Source organism: Amblyraja radiata, chromosome 24 (genome assembly GCF_010909765.2).
Source record: "Amblyraja radiata isolate CabotCenter1 chromosome 24, sAmbRad1.1.pri, whole genome shotgun sequence".
NCBI classification, from domain to species: domain Eukaryota; kingdom Metazoa; phylum Chordata; class Chondrichthyes; order Rajiformes; family Rajidae; genus Amblyraja; species Amblyraja radiata.
Window position 1 is genome coordinate 5,611,562 of NC_045979.1, and position 19,770 is coordinate 5,631,331.

Consider the following 19,770-nt stretch of genomic DNA (forward strand, 5'->3'; position numbering starts at 1 on the left):
CCTTCGGCCCAACTTGCCCACACTGGCCAACATATCCCAGCTACACTAGTCCCACCTGCCTGCGTTTGGACCATATCCCACCCAACCTGTCCTGTCTATGTACCTGGATCTGCAGTTCCTTGTGCTTCCTTGCGCTTCTTGGCTCAGACCATTTCCCTACACCCTGGTGCTGCCCGACCCTGCTGAGCTCCTCCAGCAACATATTTCTTCATTCTTGGTTTGCTTTCCGCCCTATTATCCTTCCCTTCGTACCTGTCTTTCCCCGCTGTTCCCTCCCTCTCCCCCCTTGTCCCCGGTGCCTGTGGGAGTGAGTGTGTGTGTGTGGGGCGTTAGCGGGCGGTGACCGGCGAGCCCCCGCCTCCAGAGCCTCGGCCGTGGGGCGGAGCTGGAGCGGGAGTGGGAGCCGGGGGCAGCGGCTCGGTGCCTGGGCAGCGCCGGTCGATCGGTCGGCCCGTCGGACGGACGGACGGACGATGATGAGCCGAATGAAAGCGGCGGTCGCTCAGCTAGTCAGCAGCATCGCTTCTGGCTCCGGCTCCGGCTCCAAACCGGGCGCTGGTCCGGAGTCCTGCGCCCGCTTCCCTTACTCCCGGCCGCTGTTCCTGCTCCTCAGCCCCGATGAGGCGCAGCGAGCGGCGGATCACAGCACCAGACCCATCCTGGCGCCGGGGCAAGGCGGCAGGGGTGCGCTCCCCTGGGACTCGGGGTACGCAGAGTGAGTACTGACCGACACTAACTGGGGGAAGATTGCATTTAGATGCATCTTCCTCACTGCTGGAGAACTGGGCGGGGAGGAAACTTCAGCAAAACTTAACTCGCTCACTCGGTTTAAGAAGGATCTGCAGATGCTGGAAAATCGAAGGTAGACAAAAATGCTGGAGAAACTCAGCAGGTGCGGCAGCATCTATGGAGCGAAGGTAATAGGCAACAAAGAAAATATGTGCAGGAGGAGCCAGCACCGCCATTCATTGTGATCATGGCTGATCGTCCGTCCACTATCAATAACCCGTGCCTGCCTTCTCCCCATATCCCTTGATTCCACTAGCCCCTAGAGCTCTATCTAACTCTCTCTTAAATCCATCCAGTGACTTGGCCTCCACTGCCCTCTGTGGCAGGGAATTCCATAAATTCACAACTCTCTGGGTGAAAATGTTTTTTCTCACCTCAGTCTTAAATTACCTCCCCTTTATTCTAAGACTGTGGCCCCTGGTTCTGGACTCGCCCAACATTGGGAACATTTTTCCTGCATCTAGCTTGACCAGTCCTTTTTTTTTCCTATGGAGCGAAGGAAATAGGCAACGTTTCAGGCCGAAACCCTGAAGGAAATAGGCAACGTTTCGGGACGAAACCCGGAAGGGTTTCGGCCCGAAACGTTGTCTTATTTCCTTCGCTCCATAGATGCTGCTGCACCCGCTGAGTTTCTCCAGCACCTTTGTCCAGCTTCTAACTCTCTCGTGGAGGAAGGAACTGCATGATGTAGGATGAAAGGTGAGGGAGAGGTGAGAAAATAGGTGCGAACACTTCCCCTAAAAGGGTTTAAAACAGTCTTTGCTTTTTTTTGAGGTGTATAGATATTTAATAAGCAGGGTGACTCTGGATGGGAGGGAATACAATATAGAGGCTACAATTAGATCATACCTGGTCCTATTAAATGGTGGAATAGAATTAATAGGCCAAGTAGCACACTCCTGCTTCTAATATGTATGCACACAAGTTCGTATTTGCATCAGGAAGAAACTGGCCAGTTGACATAATAGGATTTGAAGAAGGGTCTCGACCCGAAACGCCACCTATTCCTTCTCTCCAGAGATGCTGCCTGTCCCGCTGAGTTACTCCAGCATTTTTGTCAGCCACAGTTTAAGAATAAGGGGTAAGCCATTTAGAACGGAGGCAAGGAAACACTTTTTCTCGCAGAGAGTTGTGAGTCTGTGGAATTCTCTACCTCAGAGGGCGGTGGAGGCAGGTTCTCTGGATACTTTCAAGATAGAGCTAGATAGGACTCTTAAAGATAGCAGTCAGGGGATATGGGGAGAAGGCAGGAGGGGTACTGATTGGGGATGATCAGCCATGATCACATTGAATGGCGGTGCTGGCTCAAAGGGCCAAATGACCTACTCCTGCACCTATTGTCTATTGTCTATTTTCTTAATGGGATAATGTAGATACCATAAAGAAGGAGACAACACAGAAACAGGCCCTTCGGCCAGACACATCTATGCCAACCAACAACAACCCATTTCTACCTAAAATGGGAACTGTGAGGCCATTCATTTCAATGAGGACTGTTCTACCCTGGAGAGGAAATATAGGTATTTTATTTAATTATTCATAGGCAAATGTTTTTGAAGGGAAGTAATTGCTTACATTTTATTTTAATACATATTTAATACTCTAATATAATTGTTTGTTTCTACGATCAGGGGACTCCAAAGAATGCAATATGTCATTATGTTTTCATTCATTCTATCACCTCCACATCATTCAGATCATCTCTTTTAATTTGTTTTTAATAGAGTTTGCACAATGCAGACTCCAGTAGCAATTATGTTACTTGACATCCGGACTGCAAGCTCAGCGATACGGTTCCTAAAACCATAAGAATGTAAGACATTGGAGCAGAATTAGGCCATTCAGCCCATCAAGTCTACTCCACCGTTCTATCATGGCTGACCTCTTTTCCCTCTCAACCCCATTCTCCTGCCTTCTCCCCGTAACCTTTGATGCTCTTCCTAATCATGAACTTATAAATCTCCGCTTTAAAACTACCGAATGTCTTGGCCTCCACAGCCATCTGTGGCGATGAATTCCACAGATTTACCACCCTCTGGATAAAGAAATCCCTCCTCATCTCCATTCTAAAGGTACGTCCTTTTATTCTGAGGCTGCACCCTCTGGTTCTAGACTCTCCCATTATTGGAAATATCCTTTGCATGTCCACTCTAAAGGGCCTGTCCCACTGCGGTGACCTAATCTGTGAGTTTAGAAGAGTTTCCCCTCGGCTCAAACTCGCAGCATGGTCGACACAAGGTCCTAGGAGGTTCTTTGTGGTCACTGGAACTCTCCTTCATGCTCGAGGGAATTTCCTGCATACTCACGGCCTCAGCTAGGTCGCGGAAACATTTTCAGCATTTTGAAAAAATTTCTGCGAGTAAAATTTGGTCGGCATGGTTCTTTTGAACTCGTAGTGCAGTGGAGTGGGGTGCTATGTAGTTACAGGCAGTCGAGGGCAGCCGTAGGCCATCTCCTTCGCTGACCGGGCATTTTAATTGGCTCATTGGAGTTTTCAGGACCAAGGGAAAATGGCCGCTAAACTTTATTATATTTCTTAAAAGTGTCTCCATTCCTTCTCTCCCCTTCTCTCTCCTTCTCTCACCTTCTCTCTCCTTCTCTCCCCTTCTCACCCCTTCTTTCCCCTTCTCTCCCCCTCTCTCACCTTCTCTCCATGCTCTCAATTATTCCCCTGAGCAAACCATCGTCTCCACATTATCTCTATCTGAGATACACTTACCTACCACTCGTACCTTCTCTCCTTCTCTCACGTCTCGCCCCTGCTCAACCCTTAGTCCTCCTTATCTCCCCGTCTCTCATCCTTCTCTCCACATATCTCACCTTCCTTCCCCACCCCCCCACACTCTCTAAAGGACTTACCGTACACTGTCCAGCCGTCTATTACCTTCCTTTTCATTGCGGGTGTGAACTTCAGACAGCGCTCCCCCGCTTTCCCTCGCGCCCGCCTTTGCAATATGTTTGTGTGTGTGTGTGTGCGGTCGGTCGATCCACCTCGCGGTATCAACGCGGACGGTCGATCCTGTTTGAGGTTTTCCAGGCGAGTGCCCTCGAGCTTGAAGGTCGAAGACACTCTTCTTAACTTGCGGAATCGGTCGCCGCAGTGGGACAGCCCCTTAACGTTCACGCCTTTCACGATCCAGTAGCTTTCAATGAGATCTCCGATCATCCTCTTTACTTCAGTGAATGCAGGCCCAGTGCCTTCAAATGCTCTTCATACATTAAACCAATCAACCCCGGGATCATTCTTGTAAACCTCCTCTGGACCCTCTCCAAATACCAGCAAATCCTTCCTCAGATATGGGACTCAAAACTGCTCACAATATTCCAAATGTGGCCTGACCAGTGTCTTGTAAAGCCTCAGCATTACATCCTTGCTTTTATATTCTAATCCACTCTAATGTTAGCATTACATTTGCCTTCTTTACTGCTGACTCATCCAGCAAACCTGAAGACTAGGTATATGGCAATGTTGGCTATATGCAAATGATCTTACAGGAAGTAGATTGTTATTCAGTGAATATTATGTAGCAGGCAAAGCAAATAATAAAAAATAAAATAAATAGGCACAAAAAGCTGGAGCAACTCAGTGGGTCAGACCATCTCTGGAGAAAAGGAATAGGTGACATTTTGTATCGAGACCCTTCTTCAGACTGAGTGCCGGGGAAGGGAATCAAGAGATACAGATGTTGATATCGAGAGATGGAGAACAAATGAATTAAAGATACCCAATTAAGTAACGGTGACAAAGGAAACAGGTCATTGTTAGCTGAGGGCTCGATGAAAACGAGTTACAGACAATGAGACTCAACAAAACAACGTTAAAGATAGTACAATGACTTGGGTGGTGGAGGGACAGAGAGAGAGGATGCAAGAGTTACTTGAAGTTAGAGAAATCAATATTCATACCGCTGGGTTGTAAGCTGCCCTAGGGAAATATGAGTACAGCACCTCAACCCGAAACGTCACCCATTCCTTCTCTCCAGAGATGCTGTCTGACCCGCTGAGTTACTCCAGCTTTTTGTGTCTTATCTTCGGTTCAAATCAGCATCTGCAGTTCCTTCCTAAACAAAAAATAAAAAGCTGGTTCACATCATCCTATTGTGCTTCTGTACCATTCCATGAACCCAATCATGGACCTAATAAATATGTTTACTGTTCCTCGATTCAGTGGTCAGAGCTAAATTCTACCAGAGTGTGTAATTTTAGTGAGGAATTCAACTCGAACCAGATTTGTGTATGGGACATGTTCTAACCTGTCCATGCACCCAATTGCATCATTCAAGGCCCAGTTGCCATTTGGAGCCAAGTTGTAGCTCATGAGATCATGAACTTGTATCCATGGTTTCGAGATTTGATTGAGATTGAAAAGACCACAAGTGAAGATGAGGTAAATCAGGGAGCAATGAGGTAGGTGACGATGACGGCCTGCTGTGCGCAGAATGAATGTTAACTAAATGGGTGACAGGCTGCTGTGGACGGCCAAGGCCATAAACATTGGATTGAGTGGTCTAATGAGATCCTTCAAATCATTTTTGTGAAGCTGTTTTTTAATGCCAAGCTCTTTACTCTACCTCAATGAAAAGATCTGATTTGATTGATGCCTGGAGCAGATTTGATGGCTTTGCCGCAATTCAAATAACAGAAAGAATAACATTTGATGGCACAGTATTTGATGATGATGGCAAGAGGACATGGAAGCTGCAAAACTTATTTTTGGTGCTTCATTGCCGAAACGTGATAAAGAATGACCAACAAAGAATTGCATTGAACAATTTTATTCATTTCATTTTACATTCTTTTTTGTAGTCATAAATTGGATTATGACTTTGTAGGTAGATAGCTTTCTGTTCATTGTTTGGCCTTGGCTGTGGCTCAGTAGATGCTGATCTTGTCGTTGGAATCAAAAAATCGTGTTTAAGTCATACTCCAATGGTTCAATCTGGGTTGACTAGTCCAGAGTATTTCTGAGGAGTGCACCTGGTCTAAGGATCTGATATCAGGTACTTTTCAGACAGCTGGTAGTCACTGAAACATTAAAAAAATGACCAAGCTTATTTTCCTTATCCTGTCCAGACCTGCAAGGTCACCTCTCCATGTTCTCCAGCGATGCTGCCTGGCCACTCAGTTACTCCAACAAATTGTATCCTTTTGGTCCATGCAGGGTTTCTGTTCCACATCAGCTCCTCCGACACAAATATCTGACCCTAAGTGCATTACTTCCTTATTGCTTTTCACAACAACTGCTCCATGTGTTGGGGAATTTGACATTCTAGCTACTCTACATTTCTCAAATACCCCATGGGATTTACTAGTGGCTTAAGGTCCTTCATTTAGAAATGCTGCTCAAATCTCTTAATGCTTGATAATAGACATACAAAATGTTTTTGTTCCGCTGCAGAATATTACTCACTAAATGGGATATCATTGCAAATCCCGCTCTGAGGCTAATATGGAAGATTTGTGAGTCCATATACATGGAGTTTAATGTTCTATGTTCACTTTCTCTTTAATAAATTACTTCAGGGAGTCAAAATGTTTTATAATAAGCTAATTAAATTGAAAATCTGAGGTTTAACCATGGTATAGAAACAAGAATCTCATTAGAGTTTGGTAGAATGGACGCAGAATTATTTAAGAGATAGTTAGATGCAGTCTGGCCTCAAGATGCTCAGTGGCGATAATCGTGGAAAAGTTGGAAACTGAGATAAAAAAAACAATTTGTGAGACTGATTCAGCGGAGTGGAAGTTAATATAACTTTGGTCAAATGTATAGGTTTTATGAAGATCCTTAAAGAAGTAGAGAGGTGCAGATTTTTGAAAGGGGTTCCATCGCTTGGACTCTCACACAAGATGGTGGCTGTGGAGGCGGAAACTACCACGCAGCCCAAGACTTCAGAAGAAGAAGGTAAATCTGAGGCAACAACTCAAGAAATAGGGACACTTGAACACAGCGTAAAACATCAGTTACAGAATAGCAGATGACCAAACCAGAAAAATCGCTTCTCGGCCTTTTGGTTAAGATCAAGTGGATCCATGAAGCCAGGCGGCTCTTTGTGTGCTAGTTTCAGACGTCTATCTGCAATTGTGCATTACAATCGCTCCACTCTTTTAAACCTCTACTCCAACTGCAGTTTCCCTTTACCATGTATCTGTACGCTGTTGATGGCTCGATTGTAATCACATATCATTTTTCCGCTAACTGGCTAGCACACGACAAAAGCTATTTACTGTACCTCGGTACATGTGACAATAAACTAAACTAAACTCAACTAATTGCCTAATGGGTTGATCATCAGGTAACAGTTAGGAGGGGAGGATCCATCTGTGGAATGAAAAGTTCTAAGGGGATTTAGAGATGGCGGAGACTGCAGAGATAAAGGGTGGAGGGTGGTACCATTGGAGGGTTTAGATTAAAGGAATTAGAAATTAAAATTTGAGACCACGAGGAATTCAAGAATTCAAGGTTGGTGAAACTAATGATTTTTGAATGGGACGGTACAGGCTTTTTAATATGATACGTTTTTGGAGGCTGGAGAATTGGATTCTGAAATTGCAGCTCATTTAAGTTAGACTGTCTGACAAACAGTCTGACAACAAGGCAGAGGAGGCGTTGAAAGATGTGGTGCCGGATACGATTAGCATCAATGTAAATGTTCGCACTCCGCCAATATGCTGTATATGAAGCACTTTCAGATGTTTGAGAAATGCAATCAAGTGATGTGCAGAACTGCTCTCCTTAATTGGAATTACCCCAAGAGAGACCATGAGTTTGACTAGGTTATGAATACTTTATCACAATAGATGTGATTTTGTGCAATGAAACCACTTCACTCATCCCTGGTGAGGGCAATTTCTGGATAGTGCATAGAGCTGTGGGGAATGAAGCTCATCTAACTGAGGAATGCTAATGGCTCAGGATTGTACCAGTGAGCTCTGGTAACAGCCACTGTGATCACTTAGTTCTTCCAGCTCTGAGAAGCTCCTGTAATTGACTCATTCAAGACAAGATCCTGCAGCTTGCATTTGTCAAGTGCTTCTTTAACTTGCATAAATGCTCCTGACTGCAATGCACATTGCCTGCTCTGTTTGTATTGAAGCCATCATGTCACGCCACATGCTCTGAGTAGGGCTGTGATTCCCAGACCAGAGTGCTGGCCATAGCACTCTGCAGTGAAGTTAGTACATTCCACTGGAGCTTCTGACTGAAGCTAAAAGCACTGTATGCATGGAGACACTGGAGTGATACGGGTAACATTACATGATTGCATCAGACATGCTCAGCATGATTTTCAGCTCTAATGAAGGAAGTGCATCTCAATGTCTAAGAAGGATCCTAGTTTAGTTTATTGTCACATGTGCAGAGGTACAGTGAAATACTTTTGATGCTTGCTAACCAGTCAGCAGAAAGACAATACATGATTACAATCGAGCCATTCACGGTGTATAGTGTATGCAGTCCTGACCCTAAATGTCACCTGTCCAAGCCCTCCACAGGTGCCGCCTGACCCACTGCGTTACTCCAGCACTTCCACTCAGGGTTTCAGCATTTACTGTTCCTTGTGCCTCACTCTGAATGTCTTGTTGAGTGAACAATGGCCAGACAGAACAGGATGAACGTTTGGACTGATGGGTCTTGGTTAATAAATAAAGAGCAACCCTTCTGAAGTCATGATGCCAGTAAGTCATATTGCAGCTGTAGGAGACTTTGGTTAGGCTTCATTTGGAGCATTGCGTGCAGTTCTGGTTGGCTCATTATACAGTGTAGGAAAAATATGGAGGCTTTGGAGAGTGCAGAAGAGATTTACCAGACTGCTGCCTGGACTAGTGGATATAAACTGCAAGAAGCGCATGGACAAACTTAGATTTTTTTTTCCTATGGAACGCTGGAGGTTACGGGGAGAACTTATAGAAGTATATACACTTATGAGAGACATCGATATGGAAGACAGTTGGATTCTTATTGCCAGGGTGGAAATAGCAAAGACTGAGAGCATCACAGGGCAGCAGCTGATAGAGCTGCTGCCTCACAGTGCCAGAGACCGTGCATGATGCCTGTGTGGTGTTTGCACGTTCTCCCTGTGACCACATGGTTTCCTTTGTGTGTTCTGGTCTCATCCCACATTTCAAAGAGGGTCTGTAAGTTAAATGGCCTCTGTAAAATTGTCCCTTGTGTGTAGGGAATGGATTAGAAAATGGGAAAATATAGAACTAGTGTGAACAGTTGATCGACACAAAATACTGGAGTAACTCAACGGGCCAGGCAGCATCTCTGGATAGAAGGAATGGGTGACGTTTTGGGTTGAGTCCTTTCTACAGTTGATCGATGGTCAGTGTGGACTCAGTGGGCAGGGCCTGCTTCCATGCTGTACCTTTAAACTAAATTAGAGGGAAGATAGACACTAAAAGCTGGAGTAACTCAGCGGGTCAGGCAGCATCTCCAGAGAGGAATGGGTGATGTTTCTGGTCGAGACCCGACTTCAGACTGGTTAGGGACAAGGGAATCAAAAGATATAGTCGGTGATGTGGAAAGATAAAGAACAATGAATGGAAGATATGCAAAAAAGTAATGATGATAAAGGAAACAGGCCATTGTAAGCTGTTTGTAGGGTGAAAATGAGAAGCTAGTGCGACTTGGGTGGGGGAGGGAATGCCGTAGCTACTTGCAGTGAGAGAAATCAATATTCATACCACTGGCTGTAAGCTGCCCAAACATAATATGAGATGCTGTTCCTCTAATTTGCATTTAGCCTCACTCTGACAATGGAGGAGACCGAGGACAGAAAGGTCTCTAGGAATGGGAAGGAGAATTAAAGTGTCCAGCAACCAGGAGATCAGGTTGGTTCACATGGGCTGAGCGAAGGTGTTCCACGAAACGATTGTCCAGTCTGCGTTTGGTCTCACCGATGTATAACAGTCCACATCTTGAACAACAAAAACAGTAGATGAGGTTGGAGGAGGTGCAAGTGAACCTCTGCCTCACCTGAAAGGACTGTCGGGGTCCCTGGACAGAGTCCAGGGAGGAAGTAGAGCGACAGGTGTTGCATCTTCTGCGGTTGCAGGGGAATGTATCTGGGGAGGTTGTGGTTTGGGTGGGAAGGGATGAGTTAACCAGGGAGTTGAGAAGGGGACAGTCTCTGCGGAAAGCAGAAAGGGGAGGTGATGGGAAAATATGGCTAGTGGTGGTGGCGGAAATTTTGGAACATTATGTATTGTATGCGGCGGCTGATGGGGTGAAAGTTAAGGACTAGGGGGACTCTGTCTCTGTTGTGACAAGGGGGAGGGGGAGCAAGGGCGGAGCTGTGGGGTACTGAGGAGACACGAGTGAGGGCCTCATCTATGATGGGAGAGGGGAACCCCCATTCCCTAAAGAATGAGGACATCTCGGATGTTCTAGTATGGAACGCCTCATCTTGGGCGCAGATGCGGCGTAGACGGAGGAATTAGTAGGGGATAGAGTCTTAGCAGGAATCAGGGTGGGAAGAAGTGTAGTCAAGATAGTTGTGGGAGTCAGTGGGTTTGTAATAGTGATTGTTCAACGCACCCTACAAAGAGGCAGGCATAGCTGGGGCCCATACTGGTGTCCACAGCTACGCCTTGGATGGAGGAAGTGAGAGGAGTCAGTTGTTGAGGGGGGGGGGATCAGCTCTGCTAGGCGGAGTAGAGTTTAAGTAGAGGGAAATTGGATGGGTCTGCGGTCGAGGAAGAAACGGAGGGCTTTAAGGCCTCCCTGGTGGGGGACGGAGGTGTACAGTGACTGAACGTCCATTGTAAAGATGAGGGAGTGGGGGCTCGGAAAGCGGAGGTCATTAAAGAGACGAAGGGCATGTGAGGTATCTTGGACATAGGTCAGGAGAGATATTAGCAACTAGAGGGCACAGCTAAATTAAAGATTTGGAGGCAAACCTTTTACATAGAGAGTTGTGGGTGCCCGAAACCTGCTGTTAGGTATGGTGGTGGAGGCAAATATGATTTAAGAGTGGCATTTAAGAGGCTTTTAGTTAGGCCCACGGATCTACAGGGAATGGAGGGATATGTATCATGTGCAGGCAGAGGGGATTAGTTTATCTAAGAATCATGTACAGCACAATCATTGTGGGCTGAAGGGCCTGTTTCTGAGCTGTATTGTTCCATGTCCTATGTTCTCTCCTGCCTTTCCTGCGTGTCCCCTTCCATTTTAGCAAGACTTGCTCATCAGATATCAGAAGAACAGGCATAAATGAAAGTTACATGTAGGAAGGAACTGCAGATGCTGGTTTAAACCGTAGACATAAAAAGCTGGAGTAACTCAGCGGGTCAGACAGCATCTCTCGAGCGACAGAATGGGTGATGTTTCGGATAGTCACCCATTCCTTCTCTCCAGAGATGCTGCCTGTCCTGCTGACATTCCTGCTTATTGTGTCGCAAGCCTGTTCCATGATTCATCATCATCATGGCTAATCCTGTACATAAATGTTCATTTTCTCACTTCATACTCATTGTTTCCCTTAGTGTAGTAAACCTAGGATTTCATTCTGGACTGTGCTTAAAGACTGAGGTCTGCAGTCTGATGCAAATTGTGTAAGGAGTTGAATTAATTCCATTCGTTCAACTCCTGTGTGTTAAAATCTACTATCTACTGACCTTTTGGGCAGCACAGTCGTGCTGGAGGCTTGTGACTAGTGCTGCTGCTTTACAATGGCAGATACCCGGTTTGATCCTGACTACGGGTGCTGTCTGTGGAAATCTCTGCCACAGAAGTCTGTGGAGGCCAATTCACTGGATGGATTCAAGAGAGAGTTAGATATAGCTCTTAAGACGAACGGAATCACGGGATATGGGGAGAAAGCAGGAACTAATTCCGGATGATCAGCCAGGATTGTATTGAATGGTGGTGCTGGCTCAAGTGGCCTACTCCTGCACCTATTTTCTATGTTTCTATTTTCTATGTTTCTATGTCTGTCCTGAGATTCTCCCTGTGACCACATAGGTTGTCTCCAGGTGCTCCAGTTTTCTCCTACATTCCAAAGACATGCAGACTTGTAGGTTAATTGGCTTCTGCAAAAAAGAAGCTTTTTGTGCACCTTACACTATTTTTACTGTCCACACAAACAATGTTACCAGCCCAATGTAGTTCAATGAGAGTGAGCAGGGCCTCAGTTCTAGCGAGGTTGGCCTGGGCGTGAATGCTGGAACAGGTTAGCTTGTCCTTGTCCATGGCCTTCCTGTTAGCTTGTCGTTCCAGTGCATCTGGAGGATTGTGCAGGGACAACACTGATGTTTTATTCCAGTTGACATGCCTTTAGTGGGCAGTCTAATGACTCAGACATGTATAAGAAGGCAATCACCGGTGTTGCCCAGTAGATGATAAGCTTTGTGCCAGGTCTGAGGTTTCAAATCAAAGATCCTATAGCTTCAAATGGCCATTTTCTGACTCAATCAAAGGCTGTGAAGGTGGTAAATGTCTTCATTGATGTCATGTCCTGGAGTGGATTTGAGTTTGTAACTGTTTTTTAGTGTAAATGCTCTTTTCCAAAGATTACTGCTTAAAATGAAATCATTCACCTCTCACTTGCTTTAACTTAGCCTCTGCAATACTGAAAGATTTGTTTTTCATTTCTATGCTAATGAGGGTTTTTACAGCAGGATGGGCATAATGTTCAGAGATAAAAACAGAAACTAGCTAATCTTAGGGCATGCTAGCTAAATCGAAAATGATCATTATTAGAAACATAGAAAATAGGTGCAGGAGTAGGCCATTCGGCCCAACGAGCCTGCACCGCCATTCAATATGATCATGGCTGATCATCCAACTCAGTATCCCATACCTGCCTTCTCTCCATACCCCCTGATCCCTTTAGCCACAAGGGCCACATCTACCTCCCTCTTAAATATATCCAATGAACTGGCCTCAACTACTTTCTGTGACAGAGAATTCCACAGATTCACCACTCTCTGTGTGAAAAAAATAATTCTCATCTCGGTCCTAAAAGACTTCCTCCTTATCCTTAAACTGTGACCCCTTGTTCTGGACTTCCCCAACAATCTTCCTGCATCTAGCCTGTCCAACCCCTTAAGAATTTTGTAAGTTTCTATAAGATCCCCCCTCAATCTTCTAAATTCCAGCGAGTACAAGCCGAGTCTATCCAGTCTTTCTTCATATGAAAATCCTGCCATCCCAGGAATCAGTCTGGTGAACCTTCTCTGTACTCCCTCTATGGCAAGAATGTCTTTCCTCAGATTAGGAGACCAAAACTGTACGCAATACTCCAGGTGTGGTCTCACCAAGGCCCAGTACAACTGCAGTAGAACCTCCCTGCTCCTATACTCAAATCCTTTTGCTATTAATGGCCACAATTATGCTCTTGCCTCCCTAGTATCCTAAACACCAGAATTTTCTGCATAAAATGTTCAAAGTCATGGGGAGATATAGCACAGAAACTGGCCCTTCGTCCCACAGTGATCACCCTGACCATCAACCAACCATTTACACTAAACCTCCACAGCTGCCCCCCAGATTCTACCGCTCACCTAAACATTATGGACAATTTAGTGACCAATTACCCAATGCATATCTTTCATTCTTTGTTCTTTATCTCTCTACATCATCGTCTATATCTCTCATGTCCCTTATCCCTAACCTGTCTGAAGAAGGGTCTCGACCCGAAACGTCACCCATTCTCTCTCTCCAGAGATGCTGCCTGTCCCACTGAGTTACCCCAGCCTTTTGTGTCCATCACGACCGATGAATAATCCCTTGACTAATCCATTTACAGTTAAGGTAAAAGTCCTGAACTGAGCAATCAAGAAGTTCCCCATTTTCCAATTTTATTTTTTCTGTTTCAGTTTCTAATGTGAGAATGCACTTCACTTCCTATTCATTTAAGGGGCAACCAATTCAAATTAGTCAGTAAATGTAAGTTTGTTGTTGCTGCTTGGGTATTTTCAATAACCTACGTAATTTCTTGCCATCCCACCCAAATGTCAGGATGTGCCATGGTACACTGCAGCCAGTGGACTATCTTACTGAGACGTGCGCTTCTTATTACTATCTGGAAATGCATCAGTTGTGTTCAACAAGCTCCTAGAAATACTGGCAGTGGAAAGCAGCAGAAACCCTCCAACAAGCAGAAATACTGGCACGGGTACCAAGGGAAAGTCTCTTGGTCCATGTCAAAATAGAAAGCATACAGGCAGGTTAGTTTAAAACCTCATCTAAAAGGTGGCATCTTTCTCTTATATTTCATTTGAATGGGATCTTGGAACGGAGTAATGTGTTACTTCTAGATAGACACAAAAAGCTGAAGTAACTCAGCAGGTCAGGCAGCATCTCTGGGGAAAAGGAATAGGTGACGACGTCTATTCCTTTTCACCAGAGATGCTGCCTGCCCCGCTGAGTTACTCCAGCTTTTTGTGTCTAACTTTGGTTTAAACCAACATCTGCAGTTCCTTCCTACACACAATATGTTACTTCTAGCTGATACAGATAGTGAATGGGGAAATACTGTATGCTTGAAGGGCTCATGAGGTGGGAAATCAGAGCTCCCAGGTCTGAGATGTATCCTTAACTCATGCTGCCTTTGAGGCAAGGTTTCCTGGCAGAAGTGCTGAAACTGAAAAGGATAAAATGTTAGAGCTGGCAAACAAAGATTGAAGAAAAATTATAGTTTTGGTCTGTAATATACTGACTGATAAAGCAATCGAACGAGAATCACGATGATTTGCCAAAGGAAATTTGATAAATAGGTTTAAGGTGAAGGGGGAAAGATTTTATAGGAATCTGAGGGGTAATCTTTTCACACAAAGGGTGGTGGGTGTATGGAATAAGCTGCCAGAGGGGGTAGTTGAGGCAGGGAATATCGCAATGTTTAAGAAGAAATTAGACAGGTACATGGATAGGACAGGTTCAGAGGGATGTGGGCTGAACAAAGGCAAGTGGGACTAGTGTAGATGGGACATGTTGGTCGCTGTGGGCAAGTTAGGGCGAAGGGCCTGTTTCCACACCGAATGACTATGACTATGACTTGAAAATATATATTTTTGCAAGAATAAGCAGGGGAGAGTAACATAGAAACATAGAAAATAGGTGCAGGAGGAGGCCATTTTGCACTTCAAGCCTGCACCTCCATTCATTATCATCATGACTGATCATCCCCAATCAGTAACCCGTGCCTGCCTTCTCCCCTTATCCCTTGATTCCGCTAGCCCCTGGAGCTCTATCTAACTCTCTTTTAAATGCATCCAATGAATTGGCCTCCACTGCCTTCTATGGCAGAGATTTCCGCAAATTCACAACTCTCTGGGTTAAAAAGTTTTTTCTCTTCTCAGTTTTAAATGACTTCCCCTTTATTCTTAAATGTGGCCCCTGGTTCTGGACTCCCCCATAATTGGGAACATTTTTCCTGCATCTAGCTTGTCCAGTCCTTTTATAATTGTATACGTTTCTATAAGATCCCTTCTCATCCTTCTAAATTCCAGAGAATACAAGCCCAATCTTTCCAATCTTTCCTCATATGACAGTCCTGCCATCCCGGGGATTAACCTCGTGAACCTACACCGCCTCAATAGCAAGGATGTCCTTCCTCAAATTAGATGACCAATACTGCACACAATACACCAGATGTGGTCACACCAGGGCCCTGTACAACTGCAGTAGGACAATTTGGGTTTTGTCTTCAGAGAGTCAGTACATAATCAGTAAGACAGTACTCCAACCCCACATTGCACACTTCTATCTATTACCCAAGATCCATAAACAGGACTGCACTGGTAGACCTATGGTTTCTGCCTGTTCATGCCCCACTGAACTTGTTTCTTCATACCCGGACTCCAGCTCGTCTCCCTTTGTCCACTCCCTTCTGACTTACCTCTTCTGGCTCTTCCTTTAGTTACCCTTCGTGTTCCTTCACCCCTATAAACCTAATCAGCCCTTCCAAGTGAGGCAGAGGTTCACCTGCACCCTTACAACCTGATCTACAGCATTCATTTTGCACACTGTGCCTCCTCTACATTGACTGGGCAACCATTCTGCAGAACATCCGCTGTGGTGGATGTTTATGTTGACTTTTATGAGTCGTGTTGCTTTTTTTTTAGTACAGTATGGCTGTATGATAATTCGAGTTTCACTGTATGTTCATTGATACATGTGACAATAACAGACCTTTGAACAACTGTGCTCTGTCCACAATCATAACCACAAGTTTCCAGTTGCATGTCATTTTAACTTTCACACAGAGAGTGGTGAATCTCTGGAACTCTGCCACAGAGGGTAGTTGAGGCCAGTTCATTGGCTATATTTAAGAGGGAGTTAGATGTGGCCCTTGTGGCTAAGGGGATCAGAGGGTATGGAGAGAAGGCAGGTACGGGATACTGAGTTGGATGATCAGCCATGATCATATTGAATGGCGGTGCAGGCTCGAAGGGCTGAATGGCCTACTCCTGCACCTAATTTCTATGTTTCTAACTCATCATCTCATTCCTACGCAGAACTTTCTGTCTTTAGTTTAGAGATTAGAGATGCAGCATGGGCCATCGATCTGTACACTAGTTCTATGTTATCCCACTTTCGCATCTTATACACTAGGGGCAATTTTACATATGCCAATTAAACTACAAACCTGCACACGTTGGGAATGTGGGAGGAAACTGGAGCACTCTGAGAAAATCCATGCAGTCACAGGGAGAACGTACAAACTCCACGCTGATAGTACCTGTAGCCAAGATTGAACCGGGGTCTCGGGCGCTGTAAGGCAGTAGCTCTACCACTATGCCACTGTGCGACCCTAGTGATCAGATGAGTGCTTTCATCCTGTCCTTGAGACAAAAATTGGTCTGGCTGAGAAGTGATTTGGGTCCCAAGGCCGGGTTCTCCATTGTTCATCGTTCTTCCCCCTCCCTCACATTGGTCGTCGTCCCCCCCCCCCCACCCGTGCTGGGTCATACATTGTTCCTTTCCGCAACCCTTCAGGGACAAGAAACCTGTTCTAAGGAGGAAAATAGCCATAATGGAGTAGGACAAGTATCCATCGATTAAAAAAGACAGCCTCATTCCAACGTGTGTTCCCCCTTCCAATGTTGACCTGCTTTCCGAAGCCATATTGGTCCTAAATGACAATGTAACTTTGTCATGTGGGTGAGCCGAAATAACCCCACCCACATCTCCTGTTAAGAAAAAGCATTGACAGCTGGCTAATCAATGCCACCAGCTTTCGCCAGCTATCTAATCTGTCAAGGAGTGTGAATGTTTCTGAATTTGGAAACATCCGAAAACATTCAAAAACGCTTTTAAAAATAATGAACTAATTTTAGAAGTTATTGCACAATCAAAAAAAACTGAACAAGCTAAAAATATTTAACTCAATTTATTAAAAATTGTTAATGTATGGATAAATTAATTTATGGAGGAATTGTTGAGTTTCTCTGTTTACTCATTATCACTTATCCCACACCCAACAATGGCCTATTGTGTGCCCACATTTCTTTGATTATTGGTGCATTTTGCATATCTGCCATTCACTTCTCATGTACTGTCTATATCTCTTGTTCCCCTGACTCTCAGTTGAAAAAGGGTTTTGACCCAAAATGTCACCTAGTCCCTTTCTTCAGAGATGCTGCCTGACCCGCCGAGTTACTCCAGCTTTTTGTGTGTATCTTCTTTAATTTATGGATACTTGTCCTACTCCATCTTGGCTATTTCCCTCCTCCTCTGAACAGGTTTCTTGTACCTGAAGAGGATCATCTAGAGGTTTATGTGGTGGACTTCCATCTAAATGATGCTCTTCTGCTGGACTCTTCAGGAGTCCACGTTGCAGTGTGCTCAGAAGAATCATTTTGTAGTACAGTCGGCTAACACTTCACCTCTGTGGCAGCCACTGGTACTGCTGTATAACACTATCCATATTTTGCAACAATTTCCAGCCCTGGATCATTCAAGTTGTGGTGCGGGATGGACTGGTAGGAAGAGGGGCGCAAATTGAAATGGTCGATTGAAAGTGGGTGTGTGGATTCCTGCATTCTGTCACTGTAATGTTATCTGCAATGCTGTTTGCATGGGTAGTCTGGGCCACTGGCCCTTATGCAGGGGTTGGTTGGTGTTTATAAGGCAAGATGAAAAATTGCGGTGAAACGTGACACCAGGGAAAGGCACTAATTGGTAGATTGGTACATTACGGGGTAAAGGGAAGTGAGGACTGTTGCAATTTGTATTTTCCCAACATGCGCCTCACCACAAATGGTTTCCTGTCACGAAGACCATAATTCTTCTGCTTTGATGCTTAAACGCTTTGTGAAATATTTTGCAACTTATTGGCCAACTTTCCTTTTTTTCCCCAATGACCTTGAATGTGCTCTCTCCTTCCAAATCCATCCTGTCCTTTGTGCAACTCCATTTTAAAAATCTACCAGTCAGGGCTGCCAACTCTCACGCATTCTCCTTATGACCACAGGGTTTTCTCGGGATATTCCGGTTTCTCCCACATCCGAAAGAAGTGCAGATTTGTAGCTTAATTGGCTTCTGTAAATTGTCCCTGGCGTGTAGGATACAACTGGTGTATGGTAGATTGCTGGTCGGTGTGGACTTGGTGGGCCGAAGGGCCTGTTTCCATATATATGTTTTACATATATATCTTAATTTCATTGAACCATATACGGTTGAATATGTAGCATTATTTCCGTCTTGTTTCTATAGTCAAAGGGTAGGGTTGATTGATTTATTTGTGCAGAACAGTGATGGAAGTCTGACTCCTCTTGCCTTGTTTCTATATTTTTGTTTCTCTATATATATACGTAACAGCATGAATTATAATCTGATTTCAATACATTAATATACTAAGGTCATTCATGTGCTGCACCTGTTGATCAGAGCCTGGCTCTACTGTGGAATGTAAATAGGAATGTAATTTAACCTAACCTTATTCATACCTAATCCAACTTGAAGCATAAATGCTGCATTCAAGTGTAAGTTAAAAGACTCACTACAACATGCATCAGATTGCACAATTTCAAGGTGAAAAATGGAAAAGCTCCCTACACCCCCCCCTCCCACAACCCCCCCCCCCCCTCGGTCACTACGCTCCCTCGCAATTTCTCACACTCAACTCTCACCCAATGTTGGCAGCCTTGCAGTCCCATTCCCCCTCTGTCAGGGCACCATAATCAAACTTTAGTTGCATCTTTATGTGACTGTGACAAGTCTTTCATCATATGCTAGATGCAGGAAGATTGTTCCCGATGTTGGGGAAGTCCAGGACAAGGGGTCACAGCTTAAGGATAAGGGGGAAATCCTTTAGGACCGAGATGAGAAGAAACCTTTTCACACAGAGAGTGGTGAATCTCTGGAACTCTCTGCCACAGAGGGTAGTTGAGGCCAGTTCATTGGCTATATTTAAGAGGGAGTTAGATGTGGCCCTTGTGGCTAAACGGATCAGGGGGTATGGAGAGAAGGCAGGTACGGGATACTGAGTTGGATGATCAGCCATGATCATATTGAATGGCGGTGCAGGCTCGAAGGGCCGAATGGCCTACTCCTGCACCTATTTTCTATGTATCTATGTATCTATCATCTCTGAACTGTGCCATACTGTTGAGTTTTTCTAAATATACAGCGTGGAAACAGGCATCGGTTTACCGAGCCTGCGCCAACTAGCAATCCCTGCGGACTAACACTATCCTACACACATTAGCCAATTAACCTACAAACCTGTACATCCTGGAGTGTCGAAGGAAGCCTGAGCTCCCGAAGAAAACCCATGCTGGTCATGGGGAGAACGTTCAAACTCAGTACAGGCAGCACCGGTAGTCAGGATCGAACCCGAGTCTCTGGCACTGTAAGGCAGCAACTCGCCACCGTCCTGCCTATTGATGATATGATTACACTGCTATCTCATATCCAGGTGAGGCAACCCCGTCTAGATGTGAGGCAATCTGTCCAACTTTAGCCACCACACTTTCTGCAATGATTCTTGTTCCACTTCTGGACGATTGCCTCTGGAGGTCGCCAAAGATCCT

General features: G+C 45.0%; 1 protein-coding gene across 1 annotated transcript in view; it reads left to right on the forward strand.

Annotated features, from left to right (window-relative positions):
- The first annotated feature begins 350 nt into the window (after window positions 1-350).
- LOC116986714 (protein phosphatase 1H-like) overlaps window positions 351-19,770 on the forward strand; it is a 48,313-nt gene continuing 28,893 nt past the window's right edge. Inside the window, exon 1 of the mRNA XM_033042310.1 lies at window positions 351-715. Coding sequence (XP_032898201.1) covers window positions 474-715 — 242 coding nt within the window. The 5' untranslated portion in view covers window positions 351-473. The remainder of the gene's footprint in view (window positions 716-19,770) is intronic.